The following is a 19,531-nucleotide window of genomic DNA, read 5'->3' on the forward strand; positions in this document are numbered from 1 at the left end:
AATCCTTTGCTGCGCCATTGCATGTAAACAGATGATGGTGTGGCTGCTCTGGTGGCAGCGGTGTTAGAGACCCCACTCGCCTCTTCCTCAGCCCCTCCCCCTCATCCCAGGGGCACACAGCATGGCGACCACTACCACCCCATACAATGAGGCCCAGGGGACACTAGACCCCTCTTGGAACCCCCCCAGACCATCCAGATTTCCCTGGAGCCATTACAATTTTTTGAGGAGGGCATGACAGCATCGAGTTGTACTTTAGTGAGATGTGTTGGGCAGTGGAGGAGAGCAGGAAGCATAGTGGCCAAGTAGAAGGCTATTGCTAGCACTGTTTAGGTGGGAGGAGAGAGGACTGGAAGGATCATGAATGACAGGAATCGAGTTTACGCAGGGAAGCACAGGCTCACGTTTCTGTGATTTTGTAGTGATGTGCTATTGGATGGCAAAAGGCCAAGGGACAGCAGGCCAGGAGCACAGGGGCGTATGCTCTTTGCCTTTCTCCGTGCACACTCCAGGCCTGGAGGCATAATGCAGCATGAACCAATTTGCACGTGATGTTTGCAACACTGCAGACCTGTTTTCCTGCAGTGCATATTTGCTTGTCTGTACTCTGGCTGGAAGCAGGGAACGCCACCGACAGACACGTGTCTCACATTTCAACTGACAGAGACAGGCAGGTGGGGAAGGTCTCTGTTCTCCCTCCTGGTGTAAATCCTGGCATTCTTCTTGAAGTGTTATCTTCTGATGAGTTGACCTTGGAGTCAGCAAAGTGAAACCAGGTGGATGGTTTTCTACAGGGACCCAGAAGGGATAGTGGCTTGTCTGGGGGCTTAGCAAGTGCTTCTTTCCCCACAAGAATCTAGACTTAAAATAAGACTCTGGATGGATAGGAAAACTCCTGGGAAAATTTAGTCCAGGTAAAGATGATCATTCCTAAGGGCTTTCTTGCAGAGATGCCAAAAACAAATAACAAAAAAGAGAGTGGGGAAATCTCGGCCTGACATGTCCCCCAGCTTTCGGACAACCCACTGCGATGGATGTCAGAGGGGTTGAGGGTCCTGCATTCTGATCCCTGCCCTCCTGTTCAATTATCTCCTACTGCTCTTTCCTTCACTTTCTTCACCTGGCTTTAGCTCCCAGACCTCTTGTTATTTGCACTCACCAAGTTTGGGCTTTTCCACTTGCTGTGCTCTCAAGATTTCTAGAATTTTCTGCCCCCAGATCTCTGCATCCTGATTCCTTCCTACCAAAGTCTCAGCACTAATGCCCCCACCTCAAAGAGTCTTCCCTGACCACCGAATCTAAAGTAGCTGCCCCACCTGGTCACTCTGGTATCACTATTTTATTTTCACCATGGCACTTGTCATTACATGAAATTACCTTATTCATTTATTTTTGTGTGTGCCTATTTGGATCTGCATCTCCCCAGCTGCCCTTGGGAATGCAACCCCCTTAACAGCAGAGACTTTTTCTATCTTGTTTCCTGCTGTGTCCCCAGTGCCTACAACAGTGCCTGGCACATACTGGCACATAGCAGTTGCTAAATAAATGCTTGTTGAATGAATTAATGGTGGCGCCTTGGGTTTGGGGTGTATGAGCGTGGTTTTACTTGATAATTTACTGTGTGCCTAGCCACAGAAGGATCTGGCTCTCAGGAAAAAATGTCTCTGCTTATTTGCATATGCAGAGCAAACCTCTCAAGTGATCACCTCTGGCTGGGAACCAACTCATTTTAGAGAATTATCAAACTAGCAATATTGAAAAATTAATCATATTTCCTCAAATCTGAGATGTCATTGACTATAAGATGCACCATCTTTTATGTGTCACTAAGAGTGAGAAAATGCTGCCAGTTATAATTGAAACACCATTATTGGTAAGAGGCACCTTAATTTTGGAAATGCTAAAATGTAAGAAAATATATGCCTTGGAATTGATGAAGTACAAGATGAGATTGATTCATCCTGTTGATGCGGAGCGCTGAACTGGAGGAGTTTGGGGTCTGGAGTATGTCTCTGTTAGTGGCCCCTTGTCTTGTAGCATTGCAGCCTAATGCCCTTCATTACATATCATCACTCTAAGGACAAGAGGACGAGCAGGGCTGTGCAGACGAAGAGGCAGATGTGAATTCTTAGGCTTTCCTAAGAGGAGACATTCCTACGGTTTGGGAGTATATCTGTGGAAAGGTATTAGAAGGGGTTGGTGATTAAAGAACAAACAGTAGACGAGTCTAGATTTAAAACAATGCTATGAAGGATAGTCTCTTGCCCTTCTCAGTCACTATTTCGGAGCTTAGGAAAAGCATCTTTAATTTTGTAAAGGCAGTCAATGGGAAAACAAGATTTGCTTGCAACCAAAATTTACTTTATAGCCAAGTTTACTGAAATGTATCTATTCTACAGAGAGAAAAAATACCTGCAAGCTAATTCAGTATCATTATTCTTATTTGAGCTCATGGTAATCGAGCATAATTTCCATCACTGATGACATTGAGATTAGTTATGTTTCAGTAGGTATGTTGCTGCTCCTCCTTTGTGAGCGAGTGAGCCACTACTGCAGCTACGGGGAGGAAAGGGTGAGAACCGAGTCATCCTCTCCTGCTCAGCGGCGTTGCGCTCCCGTTCTGGGCCTTACTTCTGGGCCGGCCTCATGGAGTCACTGGGATGTCAGGGAGGCTCCCAACATCTCCTGCAGTGACTAAAGAACCATAGGCCATTTATTTGGGCCTTTAAACCTTCTCTAGTTTCCTGTTTAAAGTCAACTCTCACCACAGTTTAGGGCCTAGGAGGGAGCGGAGAAGATGGAGGGGAATTGGGTAGAGGGGCTGAGCCAAGTTAAATCTGGCTGAAAGCCAAGCACCTCAGGGCTCAGGTGTTCCCTGGCTTTATCTCCATTAGCTTTTCAGAAACATTCCTCAAGAAGCTGGTTCTCCGGCTACAGTTCAAGGTCTTTGGGTGCAAAAAGGGTAAACTATACTAACCAGCTTCAAGAGCTGCGGGGATAACATCATGGGATGTCGGCTTCGGAGGCAGATGGAGGAATCCATCTGAATCTTAGATATGCCATTTACAAGCTCTATGGACTTAAATAAGTTGTTTAACTTCTCTCAGCCTGTGTCTTCATTTGAAAAAGGAGGAAAGTAATGCTTATCTCCAAGCATTTCCATGAGATAAATGAGATAATCATGTAAAATGATTATCCCAGTGCTGAGCATACAGGAAACATTCAGTACATAAATACCCTGTAATTGTAACTGGTGTTACTATGGCCGAGTAGGCAGCTCGTGGTTCATATGATATGATTTAGACGTCTTGATAAAAGTCTATTTTGTCCAGAAATATCTTCTAGATTGACTCCTTGGAAAGACCACCAAAATAATCTGTTGCAAAGTGTAACAAGTGTATGGCTTGCTGAAGTTAGGGTCACTGTTACTTTGAATTTTAGTAATGTCTCTGAAGGGGGAGTTCAAGGTTAGACTATTACAGGATTTGAGTGCTGTAGTTCAAAGTAGGTCTCTAATATGGGATCCTGATGGAGATCAGGCAATGTTTGTGATATGATTGCTCAGGGTTGGGGACACAGTGAAGGGAGGGTTTAGAAGCAAACCTTGGAGAGTAAATGGAGTTGGATAAGCCCAGCTGATTGGTCTTCCGTTCTGAGAAGGGAGCTACTATCCTGAAAAGGACTAGCTGAATTGTCAATAGTTCATATGAATGGATTTTCATGAAGTTCCTGAAACAGAGGATAATGATTTTTAATTTTCCTGGGCAAGAATTTCTTGGGATAGTAATGTCACAGTACGCTGTGTGATTAAAGATGATTTCTGTTCTCAGGAATGATGGGGGCCTGGAATCCTTATATTTACTCTTACTCATATACACCTTATCAAAAGCAAGGGTGGGCTATTAAACCCTTAACCATTATCCACCAAGAGGATCTTAGAGCTCTAACCAGTTTTCTAAAAAAGCTTTAGTGTAGTGGGACCCAATAGAGGTAAATTTTGCCAGAGAGGGGAACTATAAAGGTCTACACTTATGGACACTGTCTGTATGGGCACCTACCTGGGATAAAATGGGGTGTGATACTTATCGTGTGTATATGAGGGTGTTTAAGGACAGATGGGGGCAACATAAAACTGGTGGCCATTTTGGGATGAGAAGTCAATTACATTACATGAGGATTGAAGAACTCTGATTATAAATTTTACTTATTTTGAAACTTTTCCTTGGGCTATTCCCACTGGTGAAAGGGTGTGAAGTTTTGGAGAAGGGAATTATCATTTATTGCGTACATACTTTGTGTCAGGTGCAATGCTATGCATTCATTCCTTATAATGGACTTGTAAGGCAGATGCTTTAATTATCTTTATTTTTTTAAATCTTGCTTTAATATTTCAGATGATGGAAATATAGTTCATAATGGCTAAGTAACGTAACCAAGGTTATACAGCTAGTAAATGGTAGAGCCAAAATTCAAATCTACAGCTATGTGACCCTGGAGCTCCTGTTCTTGCATGATGCTGTCAAAAGGAATATATTCATGTCTTGAGCATTCGGCATTTTGTTGTCCATAACAATAGAGGGGAAGTTGGAATAGTAAATAGATGATGCTTCCCATGATGATGATGACAATTATAATAGGCACCAGGTACTGGGTGCTTGTTATGCACCAGGCATCAAGCTATCTACTTTGTATGTATTATCTCATTTAATTTTCTCAACAACCCCACCAGGAAGGGATTATTGTTAGTTTTATTTTCAGATTAAGACGGAGTGATAGAGCTGTGAAGAATCGTGCTCAAGGTCACACAGCTAGAAAGTGGTGTAGCTCCTGGCCATGTGCAAGAACTCCAGAAAGACAGCTGACAGCTGAAGGGTCTGCCCACGGAGCAGCCCAGCAAGGCAGTGAAGGGCACTGAGTATGGTAGAGGCGAGTTGAGAGGCCCGCACTAACTTACACATCTCATTCCTAGAGCTGTGCTGTCAAAATGTCCAGCTCACTACTCTGCTGCAGGTTCCCACACTTCCTCTGCATTAGGTCATCACTTGATCCTAAAAGTGGTGGTGAAATTCCGAGATATGGGAAATAAAGTGTAGTGATGAAAATTTCCTTCGGTTTAGCTAAATAACAGGGGCAGAGTAGTAGGCTGCTTGCAGTACAATAATCTGGGTCTCCAAGCATTTCTCCCAGCAGGCTGTCTTGGGGCTGAAAATTCCCCCTGACAAATTCAGTCTTTGATTCTTGAAGGCATCTAGGCTTTCCTGTTGAGAAGACAAACATCTTTATAGAGATGATCATGATCTCAAATGCCTTCAGGGGCTAGGCAGGTAATTCACTTTTGAAGGGGATGGGGTAAGACAAAAAAGGTGAGTTGGTTGCTATGGCAACCTGGAGACTGCTGCCTTGCCCACGGCCATTTACAACATGGCGTGCGTGGCCAAGAGTCTGTGGACCTCCAGTCAAAGGATAATTTTTTTGTCCTCCTGTTTATCAAAGTTCATTGTAGAATATGTGGGAAATAAAAACCTACAGGAAAGTCTAAATTAGCAAATAGAATCATCAAAACCATCCCCCAACCCCCATAAGTATTATTGATATCTTGGCATATTCTCTTCCAGTTTTTTTTATTTTTCTTTTTACCTGAGTGTAAAAATCTGCATCGGTGGGGTCTGCACTAAATAAAAACATTTGAACCTCAGTGAAGAGACACCTGGGGTAAAAATAAGGATATTGCTAGATCACATTTCAGACTGAGAATTAGCTACCAATGAGAACAATCCTCAGTGAGGATGTAATCTGGAGAGAGAGGTAGAAATAGTGGAATAAAAGAGGGTAAATCGGGGGTCAGGACAAGGACAAGTTCATGGGTTTGCCAAAGAAATCTGGCCAGAAAAGATCTTCAGCAGGAGGCCTCCAGGGAGGGGCTGATGGGGAAGGGGGCACCGGGAGCACCTTTAAGATGGCCGTACGGGTTGGGGGTTAAATTAAACACCCTTAGAACTCCTCTCTATCCATCCCACCCCCATCCTCCACTCAGTTTAAGATAAATCAATCTAATTAGGAAATTAAAAAAAAATTAAGCAACGGGGATTTTTTCCCAAGAAAATATTAGGGGGAAGCCATTGATGTAAAGTGCAGCCATCTGTTTTGAGGAAGGTTGAGGGACACAGAGCCCTCCCCCTACCAAACCCTGAACCCCCCCCCCAAAACAGTGTTTGAAACCCCACGTTTTCTCCTAGCTATTTGGCCTCCCTTGGAGAAGCGGTGTTTTCCTCTCAGATCTTCTAGAACTCCTGCAAGTTGCTGATCCCAGTGACCCTCATTTCATCCTTGGGCTCTCCTCTGCATTCGCTCTTCCTCAGTTTGACGAATCTCCTCTTGTTGGGTTTTAGATACCTATTGACTTTTGCAAAACTCCCTTAGCCATTCTCAGAGAAAGACTGACTGATTCAGGGTCGAGGGGGAAGGAGGTTTAGCTATTTTAGCTGTTAGTAAACATGACAGCTTGTTGAGGATTAAGAGGAAATCATGAATAAAATCATTGGGATTTGATAAGGGATTTTTCTCCCAGACAATTAAAGATTTTTTCCCATTATCTCCTCCCCTTCCCCCAAAAGAGACTAGAGGAGGAAGGTCATTAGGATAACATGTTATTAGTCTCATACCCTTAAAATAAATAAAAAACAAAAGTCCTTAACCCCCCCCCCCCCCCACTTCCCCCGGGGCCTCTGTGCACTGTTCTGGCCAATCTGGCATCTTTTCAGCAGGCAGTACTTTCCTTTACTACCTCCTACTTAATCCTCAATTTTCTTTTAAACATCAGGTATTGGCTAGGCTGGAACCTCATTCAGGCAGTAAAGAACTCTAGTGCTTTGTGGCCGGGACCAGCCAAGGAGAGAAATATTTTTGATACAAAAGAATAATTCATTAAAGGAGGTAATGAAGGCGATTTAAACCTTCCACAAACACTAGCCGGATGAATAAAGCTCGTCACTCCTCAGTTCAGGGTCATGGCTGAATGAAATGTGGTAAAAAGAAAAAAAAATTAAACCAACTGCACAAATGGGTCAAAAATCTCAGGGGGGCTCAGTCAAGCCTGACAATTTGGAATTTGACAAACAAGCAGGAAAAAAAAAAGAATTCCATTAATATTATGAGAAAACCCCTCTGGAATAGAGTGCTAAATTTCCATGTTATTTTTTCATTCATGTGCACTTACATGGTCTTAGGGAAAAATCTGACTTTGAGCTGAAATTTTGTTTATCCAATTACAGCTCAGGGGATCTCTCTCACACACACTCAGCCAGAAGCTTATGTTGTTTCATGAACCAGTGTGAACAGTTTGGATAAAGGAGGAACGCAGTAGTGAGAGGGCAGAGCTGCAAGATTTGGGCGTTTGTGCCTGAGAGGCAGCCGGTTGGAGTCCTGCAGTGCCCCTGGTCCACAGGAGTGGAGAGGACCAGGCATCTACTGGATAGATCTGAACTGGTACACATTTGTCCACCAACTTTGTGGCTTGAGGAATTTAACATGAAAGTGGTATGTGTTAACTGTTGAGAGAGGTATCTTGGACTATTCTTTCCCCTTTATTTCTTATGGAAATCTCTCTCTCTCTTCCTCTCTCCCCACACACAATTATAATTTTTTTCTGAACTATTCGAGAATAACTTACAGACATTCACATACTCCAATTGTGAATTTCCTAAAAACAATGACATTTTCTTACATAACCACAGTTTATCAACATCTAATATACGTGGATATAATACTATTAGTTAATCTGCAGACCTTATTCAAATTTTATCAACTGCCTTTTGTAGCAAAAGAAAAAAATTGCTTTCTGGCTCAGGATATAAATTATAATTATATTTTGTACTTACATATCATGTCTTTTAGCCTCCGTTAGCTCAATTCCTTGGTGTTTTTACCTTTTTTTTGCCTCTCATGACCTTGACTTTTTGTGTGTGTGTGTGTGTGAGGAAGATTAGCCCTGAGCTAATATCCATGCCAATCTTCCTCTTTTTGCTGAGGAAGACTGGCCCTGAGCTAACATCTATTGCCAATCCTCCTCCTTTTTTTTTTTTCCCTCTTTTCTCCTCAAAGCCCCAGTAGCTAGTTGTATGTTATAGTTGCACATCCTGCTAGTTGCTGTATGTGGGACGCTGCCTCAGCATGGCCGGACAAGTGGTGCATCGTTAAGCCATGCTAAGCCACGGGGCCGGCCCCGACCTTGACATTTTTGAAGAGTATAGACCAGATGTTTTGTAGCATGTCCCCCATTTTGGGTTTGCTGATTTTCCTCCTGGTTAAATGCAGGTTATGCGTTTTTGGTAGGAGTACCATAGAAGTGATGCTGTGTCTTGCTCAGTGCCTCATATCTGGTGATGTTGACTGATCACTTGATTAAGGTGACATCTGCCAGTTTTCTCCACTGGAAAGTTATTATTCCGTTGGTAACTAATAAGTGTCTTGTGGGAGCTACACTGGGATATCCTCAGGCAGGTGTGGCCAGGAGAACCTGTGACTGACATTGCCTTTCCCTGCTGGTTTCAGAGTCCAACAGCCGCAGGGCGGTGAACAGAGGCTACGTCACCGGCCTGCTCAGGCTGCATCAGGACTGGCACAGCCATGACATGGCCAATACCTGCATGCTGACCCGCCGGGCACTTCTGCTCTGCCTCAAGCACATTGCTGCCCTCCGATCCGGCAGGGAGGCCTTCTTGGCAGCTCAGGGCATGGAGATCCTCTTCAGCACCACACAGGTAATCAGCTTTGGGGTCACCTCTGCAGCTGATGACATCTGGATGATTCCTGAAGCCCATCACTTAGGAATCATCCTGAACAGAGCTGGGAAAACCTCAGTATGTTTCTTGCCTGCTATGGCCAGATGTTGTGGATTCAAATCCTCATTCATTCATTCACTCCTGCATTGATTGATTCATTTATTCAATATGTATTCATTGGGTACACACTGTATGGTGCTGTGGTTAAGTGTTGACTCTAAAGCTAGAGTACCTGGGTTCAAATCCCAGCCCCAGCACCTACAGCTGTGAAACTTTGGAGAAGTCGCCCAACTTCTCTGGGCCTCACATTTCTTCTTAAAAAAAAAGGAAATAATAAAATCTAGATTGTTGTGTGGCCTAAGTAAGTTAATGTAGAAATGTTTTGTGCTTAGCAGAGTACTTGCCATGCCTTAACTGCTGTCTGATTGTGAACAGTTATTGGAATAATTAGCACTGCGGAATCTAGTGGGGAATATGACATCGAGACCTCTGATCTTGTGGGGCAAATGTTCTAGCAGGAGAGTCAGACACTAAGGAAGCAAAGACTTTAATGAGGAAGATAATTTCGTATTGCTCTGTGAAATCGATAAAGTGAGGGCAAAGGTCTATGGTGATTCCCATAGGTGCACGGAGAAGGGGTTCTGTTAGAGAGGTCAAGTCTCCTCTGAGCAGGTGACACTTCAGCTGAGACCTGAATTATTGAAGGAGCTGGTCATGCTGGGTTTAAGAGGAAGAACAACCCAGGCAAAGAGAATAGTATCTGCAAAGGCTGTGGCTTATCTGCACCCCAGTGGAATATGTGTCTAGAGTTTCCTGGATTTCAACCCAAATAACAAATTCCTTAATTTCACTTGATTAGGGCTAATTTACACACCATCATGCAACGCCACCTACGCCCTTGCTGCTGATGCTGTGAACATCTCCCATATATCCATCATCTGCTCACCCACCTTCTCCTGGGGCCAAGGCAGCCGTGTTGCACATGCCTTATGTTCCTTGCTGTCTTCATATTAGTCAGTCTCTGCACTTTCTTCCTCAGTCTCGTTGCTCTTCTCTGGACAGCCTCCAATTTTTCTCTACCTGAGTACATCTGAGGTAATGAAGCAGTCAATGAGAGTGCTGTTTTCCAACCGTGGTATCTGTAGACTTTTCTCATTAAAAAAAAAAATAGCCGTTTTTTTCCCCCTCCTCTAAACAATAACATAATACTGTGCTGCAAACCAATATCTAATTTTCTGTCTGCTGTCACCTCTGGGTTTCTCTCCATCATTACAGCTTTCAAAGCTTCTCAGTCACGAAATAGCTGCATTTTACATTCTATTCCTCTGGATGAGGAAGTGCTTTGAACTTTTCCAAGCTTCACCTTACTTTGTAAGCTTGTGTCCCCCAAGTCTCTAATCTCTCCCAGTCCTAGTGAAACACCCCCCTCCATTGCTGATGCCTAATAGCCCCCTACTCCGGCTCGTGTGCTTCAGCCAGTTCCTCTGCTGTGTGCATTGTTGGTTGTTTCTCTGTTCTGTGTTAAAAAAACAATTAAGGGGCCAGCCCCGTAGTGTAGTGGTTAAGTCTGGCGCACTCTGCATTGGCGGCCCGGGTTCTTGGGTTCTGATCCTGGGCGTGGACCTATATCACACTTGTCAAACCATGCTGTGGTGGTGATTCACATACGAAATAGAGAAAGATTGGCACAGATGTTTGCTCAGGGCTAATCTTCCTCAAGCAAAAAATAAGGAAGATTGGCAACAGATGTTAGCTCAGAGTGAATCTTCTTCACCAAAAAAAAAAAAAAACAAACAAGAACAACAACAACGAAAACAATTAAAAGGACAATAAAGGAAGAAGATGGTGATCCCAGAGGTACATGTCTATGATAAGTAGAGAGTGGAGAAAATACCAAGTGAAGCCCATGCATGAAAGGGGCTGTGAGCCTAGAAGCAGGATCTTAGAAGCAGTTCCTCAGCAGGTCAATGAAGACCTCATTTGCTCTACTAAGCAAATTTATAGCAAGCTCCCAGCCTCCAATTACTGTGGGGAATGGAAGCAGAGTGTGAGTGGAGGTGGAATCTGCACTTTGTAGCCAGGTTTCCCCAGCCTGAAGAGCCTCCAGCACCTGGCTATGAGCACAGATGCCATCGCAGCTGTGCTGGAGTTTGAGCTGCCCATAAATCCTCTCCCCTCTTCTGCCAGAGAAGGCTTGTGAGTCCGGGGTGGACAACTTGAGAACCTTGGCTCTACTGATGTCATTTAAGTGGCCATTTGTGAATTATAATGATGACGATGATGAGAATGGTGATGATGACGATGCTGCAGCTGAGGTGATGACAGAGATGGTGATGACAGTGATAATGCAGAGGAAGGAGGAGGAGGAGGAGGAGAAGATGAGATTTGTATTGAGTGCTTACTCTGACCTGGTTTAACAGTTTACACAGACTTTCTGATTTCAACATTTTAAAAGATTTGAAACCAGTGGTCTCACTCAAGAGTCCATGCTTCTGTCCACTGCACCAGTGGTTAAAAGTTGGGTGTGCATCAGTCACCTGGAGGGCTGCGAGGGCCCCATCCTCAGAGTTTCTAATTTGGTAGGTCTGGGGTGGAGCCTGAGAATTTGCACTTCTAACAAGTTCCTAAGTGATGCTGATGCTGCTGGTCTGGGGATCACACTTTGAAAACCACTGTCCTGTACTATTTTTATTGGTGTTTATGATATAATTACAAACGTATGGCACATGAAAGTGACTGAGAAAGAGCTATTTTTGAGTCTTTCCCACAGCCTTTGCCCATCATGTTGTTCTTTGCCTTTCTGCTGAGGCCACTGCTTGCAGTCTCTCTCTCTCAATGACCCCATCTCTTTGCTGGGTTGCACATTCTTGCATAGATCCTCTAAGCATCCCTTAAATGTTCAGAGGATCAGATTGTCCATAATGCAGTGAGGGTGCTACATAATGTAATGGGATTTTGTTGGAGCTTTGTATGAGGAAGGAGGAAGAAGGATGACAATTTGAATGTAAGGTCAAAAAAGAATCCCTACAAGGATGTCCTGAAACAGTTTGAGATAGTTATCAATTTGGAGAAATGGGTAATTGCGGATGCAACAAACTTGTATGAAAGAACGAGGTAAAGAGGCCACTCTTTGGAGCTAGAACAGTTTAAGAGACCTGAAAAGTTGCTAAAATGGGTGGTTTTCAAACTTGAGCATGCATCAGTACCTAGAGGGCTTGTTAGTATACAGATTGCTGGGCCCCTCTCCTGGAGTTTCTAATTAGTAGGTCTGAGTTGAGATACAAGGTTCTGCATTTCTAACAAGTTCTCAGGTGATGTCAATGCTGCTGGTTTGGGTACTTCACTTTGAGAACCACTAAAATAAGCAGTTGCCATATGCTCAGAAAGAGTGGCAGGCCAAGCCTTGATTCACCGGGACCCTTTTTGTCCACATGACCAGTTACCCCAGCATTGTGAATCTAAGGAAGGAAGGACTGAAACCTAAAGGGAATGTTACTCATTTAGAATCAGGAGCTAGACACTCTGGAGGTCAGATTGACTTGAGATCATTTACTATTTATTCAATAAATGTTTCCTGAGCCCCTGCCTTGTGAACGGTCTTGGGGTTAGCTTATATAGGGAGTTCAGAGATGGTGGTAAAGTTCCCATCCTACTCAGGAAGCTGACCATCTTATAGGGAAACTCAGGATAACAGCAGTATAGGTAGCAGGTGAGATGTAAGAGTGGAATTGGCAAAGCCGTGCAAAGGAAGGAGAGCTCCACTTGGTCTTGGCTGACCAGAGAATGCTTCGAGAAGGAAGTCATTGACATTTGGGTCAAGCCAGGAGAACACCTTGAAAAGCCTGAGAGAAACACAACTTGGTTTGTGCACTGTCCAGAGAAGTGCAGGGAGGTAGCCAGGAGGTAAAGATGGGAGAGAAAAGCAGTGTAGAACTAGTGGGACAACTAAGACATTCTGGAGAGTCAGGCAGAAGGAAAGACCTGGGCAAGAATGATCCAGAGGTCTCAAACCAAGAGTGTTTCCATGTAAGACGTTTCTAAATTGAAGCTACACCGCATCTGTTCTTGACCTGAGAAATTGCCTACCTATGTTCAAAGAGTTTCTGGAGAGAGAGGATGGAGAGGGGCTACTCCCAGCTGTGGTCAAAGCGCAGCTCTCTGAGCTGAAACCTGAATGACAAGGAAGAATCAGTAACCTGGATATGAGGGATCCAGGGAGAAAAAAAAAAGGAAAATGTTAAGGCCCTCAAGTAGGGGGCTGGGGTGAGAGGTGGGCAAGCGTGAGAAACAGAGGAGCTGGTGTGGCAGCAGCATGATGAGGAAGAGCGGGGAGGGCAGGAGATGAAGTTGGAGACATAGGCAGGACCACAGCATCTAGGGCCTCCTGAAGCATGGCAAAGAATTTGGGTTTTGTTTCCACCCATTTTTAATTGCGGCAAAATTCATATAACATAAAATGGCCCATCTTAGCCATTTTTGTTTTTCTTGAGGAAGATTGTCCCTGAGTTAACCTCTGTGCCAGTCTTGTTTTGCATATGGGACGCCACCACAGCATGGTTTGATGAGTGGTGCGTAGGTCCGCACCCGGGATCCAAACCTGTGAACCCTGGGCGGCAAAAGTGGAGCGTGTGAACTTAACCACTATGCCACCGGGCCGGCCCCAATCTTAGCCATTTTTAAGTGTACAGTTCAGTAGTGTTAAGTATATTCACACTGTTGTATAACCAATCTCCAGAACTCTTTTCATCCTGCAAAACTGAAACTCTATACCTATTAAACTGATTTATGCTTTTAAAGGACCATCCTGGCTGCTGTGTGGTAGGGATAGTATCACAGGGCTCAGGAGGAGGGCTCAAGGGGTAGAGTTAGACTGTGGGAGTTTAGGTGGGACATGCCCATGGATTGGCTAGTTAGAAGCAGAAGTGGAACTTAAACCCAGGACTCCCGGCTCTTAGTCAGACCCCTTTTCCACTACAATGTCTCATTTTGTTATGATGAGGGCTATTACCAGGACTCTGCCCTGAGTAGCAGTGGCTCCCTAATACTGCGTCCGGATTCTTATGAGATTTTATGAGCCTAATGATGCTTACTGAGGTCCCACTAGCTAACACTCACAGAGAGCTTGCTATCTGGCAGGCACCTTGCCTACTTTTACTCTAAATCACACGCAGCCTGATGAGAGAGGTTCTGTTACTATCTTTGCTTTACAGATGAGGAACCTGCAGCACAGAGAGGTGTAGCAACTGGCCAGGGTTCTGCAGTTAGAAATCTTCAGCTCAGGATTTGAATTTAGGTAGTCATGCTCCAGGATCTGAGCTGTGTGTGATTACTCTGTCTTGCCTAGGTATCATGCAAGTAGGGTATTTATTATCCCAAAGCTAAGTCAAAGATGTTAACTGTGAATTGAATATTTTCAGCTCTCATATTTCATCATCTTTGCCAAGTAGCAGGTGTCTTATTGGGAGTGATGGAGAAAAGTGAGCCTAAAAATCTCAGCTTTGCCCCCAATTCTGAGATATTTGTCCACAGGGATCTTATTTCTTGGAGTTTTGTCATCTTATGATACACAGCACAAGCTCCAACCCTGCACTTGCAGGGGCCTGAGAGTGAATGCCCCTTAAATTTTGCATCCTGGGCCCCTCACTAGCCTCACCTTAGTCCCGGCCCCGCACAGGACCTACCCATTAACACTAGGAAAATGTTGGTAAGTGGATCTAGGCATTTCTATTACCCTGGAGCCAAGAGTCACCTTTGCACTCATAAATGTTTTCCCCAGAGTGTAGCAGACACCAAATATAGCATTATTTCTAATGCCTTGGTTTCTGTAGATTTTCATATCCCCTCTATCCCCCACATTCAGTTCATGGTGTGGCCCAACTTGTCAGGACACTTGAACTTGCCTCCATCTTTCCACTCTCTTTTCTTCTGCACCATCCCATGTGAAGTAAAACACATTATCATCATTACCATCATCAACAACAATACTGACGATAGTCACAGACAGACCTGGCTGCCAAAGTGCTGGAGGTTTTGACTGAGTTCTCTGGCTTGTCCTTGGCTCTATTTCTGCTAAGTTTGGAGCTCAGAATATTACCTCTGATCACCCGTCTACCTCCTCTTTCTTCCTCCTCCATGCTTGGTTCTCTTTTTTTCCAATATTAATACTTTTCACTAAGCACTTGACACCACCTGACCAGTCCCAGGGATGAAAGAGCCTCAACTAATTCATTTTTCACGGAGAACATTTCCTGCTGTTGGTTCAGGACACCTGATTGGTACCATTTGAGCACACAGAGGGGGAGGTAGCATTCTTGATCGTATTAAGACATTTCTGGTCTGAAAGTTGGCTTACTTTAATTATATTTTGGAATCATTTGGGTAGTTTGAATTCATGGCTAAAAGTTTATTAACTCTTTTTCTCTGTGTGCTTTCATGTGGAGCTACCTATAATGTGGGCCTGAAGATACCATAGTGTGACATCATCACAGACAGTCGCTCTGCCCTGTGGCAAGTTCTCAGCATCCCCCATATCTACTGCTGTGACTAATTGGCCACAGAGCTTGCTGGAAATCCCTTAGGAATATCAGACTGGAGGCTCACACTGGTCGACTTTCTGTACCAAGTCAGTAGACAAAACATTTACTAAGAGACTGAAGAAAATGACCATGTTTTTGCCAAAGAGATACGCAACTACTCCCAACTCGCTCTCTCTCAATTTAGTAAGCTTGTTCTTACATTTTTCACAGTGTCTGAAAAGAAGGGTGTTGTCATGTTCCATCAGTATCAAAATGTTAACATTTGCAAACCCAATTTTTCTTTGCTTTGGGTAGCTACCAACAGGGATCAACACTGGGTTTTGAGAAGAGGCATGTTATTTAATTTAGGTACTTGGGATTCACTTAGTCTTTCCTTCTGACTTCATATTTTATCTTTTTCCTTTATATTTTTCTCTTCAGATAAGAGCTGAAAGAGAAAAGTAAGACTTCTATCAATTCAGCTACTCATTCTCTAATTTAGGCAATAATTCACAATGACTCATGGATGGCTGAAGGAAGATGCGCACCTCCTCCTCCCCTAGCTCTCCTGGATGACATCTTCCCTTAGGTGCAGCATCGTTTGAAAGACTTTCAAGTCTATTTTCAGACTAAATTCATTCCCATAACATATGAGCTATGAAAAAGAAATAAAAATGTAGATTATACACTGGACCAAAGCAGATTCTATATTAGACAAAATTCTACATTAGAACGTTCAAATTAGACATCCTACATTAAGGATGTTTACTATCTGTTTAGGCTGTGTGTAATTCATTATCTGAAATACTGTTATAACGGAACTCTCTACAAGATTTCAGTGTCTGATATAGTCTTCTCTTTGTTCAGAACTGCCTGGATGACAAAAGCTTGGAACCTGTCATCTCCATCGTGCTTCAGATCCTGAGGCAGTGCCACCCAAAGAGTCCTCTTCCCTTGGTCACAGCCAGCAGTGCTTACACCTTCCTTGTCCCAGGGATCATCGCCTCTGAACCTCCAAGTGTTCTAACGGAAGGTAAAGTAAGTGGGTTGCTATGAGCTTTATGAGGAGTTTTTACATTTTGGCAATATTTCAGAGAAATGTGGATGAAAGTAGAATCAGTTCTTTAACAGGCCAACCGTGATTGTCCAATATATGTATGAAAAAGCAAGTTTTTCATATAGAACCTGAACAAATGCCACGCTCACTTATTTTTTTATTTTTATTTTTTTGTGAGGAAGATCGGCCCTGAGCTAACATCTGCCAATCCTCCTCTTTTTTGCTGAGGAAGACTGGCCCTGGGCTAACATCCATGCCCATCTCCATCTACTTTATATGGGATGCTGCCACAGCATGGCTTAACAAGCGGTGCGTCGGTGCGTGCCCGGGATCCGAAGAGGCGAACTCCGGGCTGCCGCAGTGGAGCGCGAGCACTTGACCGCTTGTGCCACTGGGCCAGCCCACCCAAGCTCACTTATTTTGTCCTTAATTATTAACTGTTGCCACTTTGCCTGGTGGCCATTGAAAGCTGTACGCTCATCTCAGCTAATTAAAAAAAATCTACTCACAATCCCATGATTAAGTTTCTCCACTGTATGCACTGGCTCTGGAATTAATTTGCCCTATGGATGCAATTGAAATAAACCTACTTCTGTTTACAACCCTATGCTAGTCATATTAGAATATTTGAAAGTATTATTATCCAATCTCCTGGAAGATTTTGTTGTCAAAAGACTGTAGTGCCTTCCAACCCCATCCTCCTTCCACAGAACAGATTTTCCATAGGTGTCATCTTGCCACAATGGTACTGGATGATTTCTATGCACTTTTGTTGTAAACAAGTTCCTTCATATCAAAATTAGGGAGTGAATCAAAGTGCTAAGTTACAGCGAATTTTGCATGGATGTGATCTCTAAACTTTGCCAATGTTAGCTGCATAAACACTTCTAAATTGAGTGGAGGAAGCCAGAATGGTATTCATGTGTCATTTTATTCTGCAGTCATTTTGTATTCAATGTGGGACAGCAATTTAGACTTCATGATATAGTGCTCTCACGTGCCTATGTGCACATGATTTACACATAGTGAGAAATAGTAGAGTGTTTTGGGATATTGTACACTTAATAATGAGCCCCTTATTTGTGAGAGGAAGAAGTACTAACCACGGTGTGGTGAGAATACAAATCCAAGACACAGGGGAAGCCTCACCCATTTTACCTCTTTTTCCCCACCCAGAGGATTTTGAAGAAGATGGTGAGGAAGAAGTGGATAAAGATTCGGATTCTGAAGATGTGAAAGAGGAAGTAGGTACACCAGCCCTTGCTTCTAGTGATCGCCACATTGGCATCTTACAAAGGAAAATATCACTTTCTATGTTCAGCTAAGACCAGTGTAAATTTTAAGGACCTGCTTTTGTACTTCTACCCTAGTGCCTGGCAGATAGTGAGGCTCAGTAAGTGGCTGCTGTTACTGATTTCCAAGTTTTCATCTTGGTAGGCCCAGTGCGATGTCTCATTGTAATGTCAGAGGCTATCCATTATTAAGGCATTAAGATTCCATCAGAATGAGCCTTAGGTAGATGCTTTATGCTTAAGGTTGGTATATTTAATAAGTCTGAATGACGTTCAGGCAAAGGGACCGTGGAAAGATTTTCTAGGAAACTTTTTCAAGGAGATCTCACTTATCTTCGTAAGTCACTCTTCTTATCTACCCACTCTGCACAAGACCACTACGTTGTACAGTTCCATTTCCCTCGGAGTCTATGTGAATTTTGTTCCTTTGAGTTGCATGGTATACACTCTGGCCAGCCGCGAAGCGGTATCCTTTGGTCTCTATCCCATAATGACCTATCCTATAGAACAGAGATTAGCAAACTTTCTATGAAAGGCCAGACAGTAATTACTTTAAGCTTTGTGGACCATACAGGCTCTCTCACAACTGCTGAACTTTGCTGTTGTAGCACAAAAGCAGCCATCGACATTACATAAATGATAGGGCATGGCTGTGTTCCAATAAAACTTTATTGACAAAAATAGACAGTGGGGCGTAGTTTACTGACAGCATTTCTAGAAAAGGGTTTCTAAACCTTGGCACTATTGGCATTTTGACTTTATTCTTGATTGCGGGGGACTATCTTGTGCATTTTAAGATGTTTAGCAGCATCTCTGACTTCTACCCACTAGGTGTCAGTAGCACCTACCCCTTTGCCATCCCCCCAGCCAGTCATGAACCAAAAATATCTCCAGGAATTGCCAAATGTCCCTGGGGGGTAAAATCACCCCTAGTTGAGAACCACTGCTCTAGAATAATAATTTATTTATGAATTATAATTCTGTCTCTGTTTCTGTTGGTGGACATGGACTTGAACAAGCCCCTTCAAGTTAAAACGCCTTAATTTTGTCATCTGCAAAATAAGACTGGGAAGTAAATGCTACATTTTATGATATTTCTGGAGATGAAACCTGAATTAAAAATATCTGTCTCTCTATCTATTTATCTATCATCTGTCTATCCATCCATCTCCCTTTTTGCATCTCTCCCTTTCTTTCTTTTTCCCTCCCCTCCTACCTACCTATCTCTGCAGGGAGAAAGAAACTTTTTGAGTTCTCTATCATAATAATCACTCACTTTACTGATAGTGGTAGCAGACACATAGGGACTACCTCCTAGTCAGGTCTCCAGGTTAAGACTGCTATTGACTCTCTGGTGTTCTCAGGGTTTTGTTGTTAAATAGAATCATTTCTGAAGTCATCAGTAGTAAATTGGTTCTTTGCTGTGGCTCGGTGGTGCGGGCCTATGGAGTACCTGCTGAATTATTTGAATAACACTGTGCTGCAGCAGCCATTCATCAATGCCACTTTCCCCTCCCCTCTTGCTTGCTCTTTGATAACTGACTGTCTGATGCAGAGTGTCAGTCGCCTCTTGTATCTGATGTGGAGAGACAAGCTGCATGCCAGCGTCTGACTTCACACAGCATGGGGGGAGAGCTGTTGGATATTCTCCTTTGTCCCTACTCTGCAGATGATGGTGGGTTGGGATGGAGTAAAACTGAAACAAATAAACAAATCCAGCTGGGAAAGAAACACAAGAGAAATTGGTGAGGGTCTAGAAACTATTCATCAAAAGCCTTCAAGCCAAGAAGAAGATGAGAAATCAGTGCATAAGCATGAGTCGTGGAGAAACAGGGGAGCATTGGAGTCGGCTTAATTCTGGGAGGTCGCAAAAGCAAGGGAACTGGT

The 19,531-nt window shown here is 43.6% G+C and overlaps 1 protein-coding gene across 1 annotated transcript in view; it reads left to right on the forward strand.

Annotated features, from left to right (window-relative positions):
• The window catches only part of AGBL1 (AGBL carboxypeptidase 1), a 360,790-nt gene that overhangs the window by 82,866 nt on the left and 258,393 nt on the right, over positions 1 to 19,531 (forward strand). The window contains exons 6-8 of the mRNA XM_014788670.2: positions 8,551 to 8,759; positions 16,163 to 16,328; positions 17,529 to 17,596. Coding sequence (XP_014644156.2) covers positions 8,551 to 8,759; positions 16,163 to 16,328; positions 17,529 to 17,596 — 443 coding nt within the window. The remainder of the gene's footprint in view (positions 1 to 8,550; positions 8,760 to 16,162; positions 16,329 to 17,528; positions 17,597 to 19,531) is intronic.

This window comes from Ceratotherium simum, chromosome 3 (genome assembly GCF_057802395.1).
Source record: "Ceratotherium simum simum isolate JZ-2026a chromosome 3, ASM5780239v1, whole genome shotgun sequence".
NCBI classification, from domain to species: Eukaryota; Metazoa; Chordata; class Mammalia; order Perissodactyla; family Rhinocerotidae; genus Ceratotherium; species Ceratotherium simum.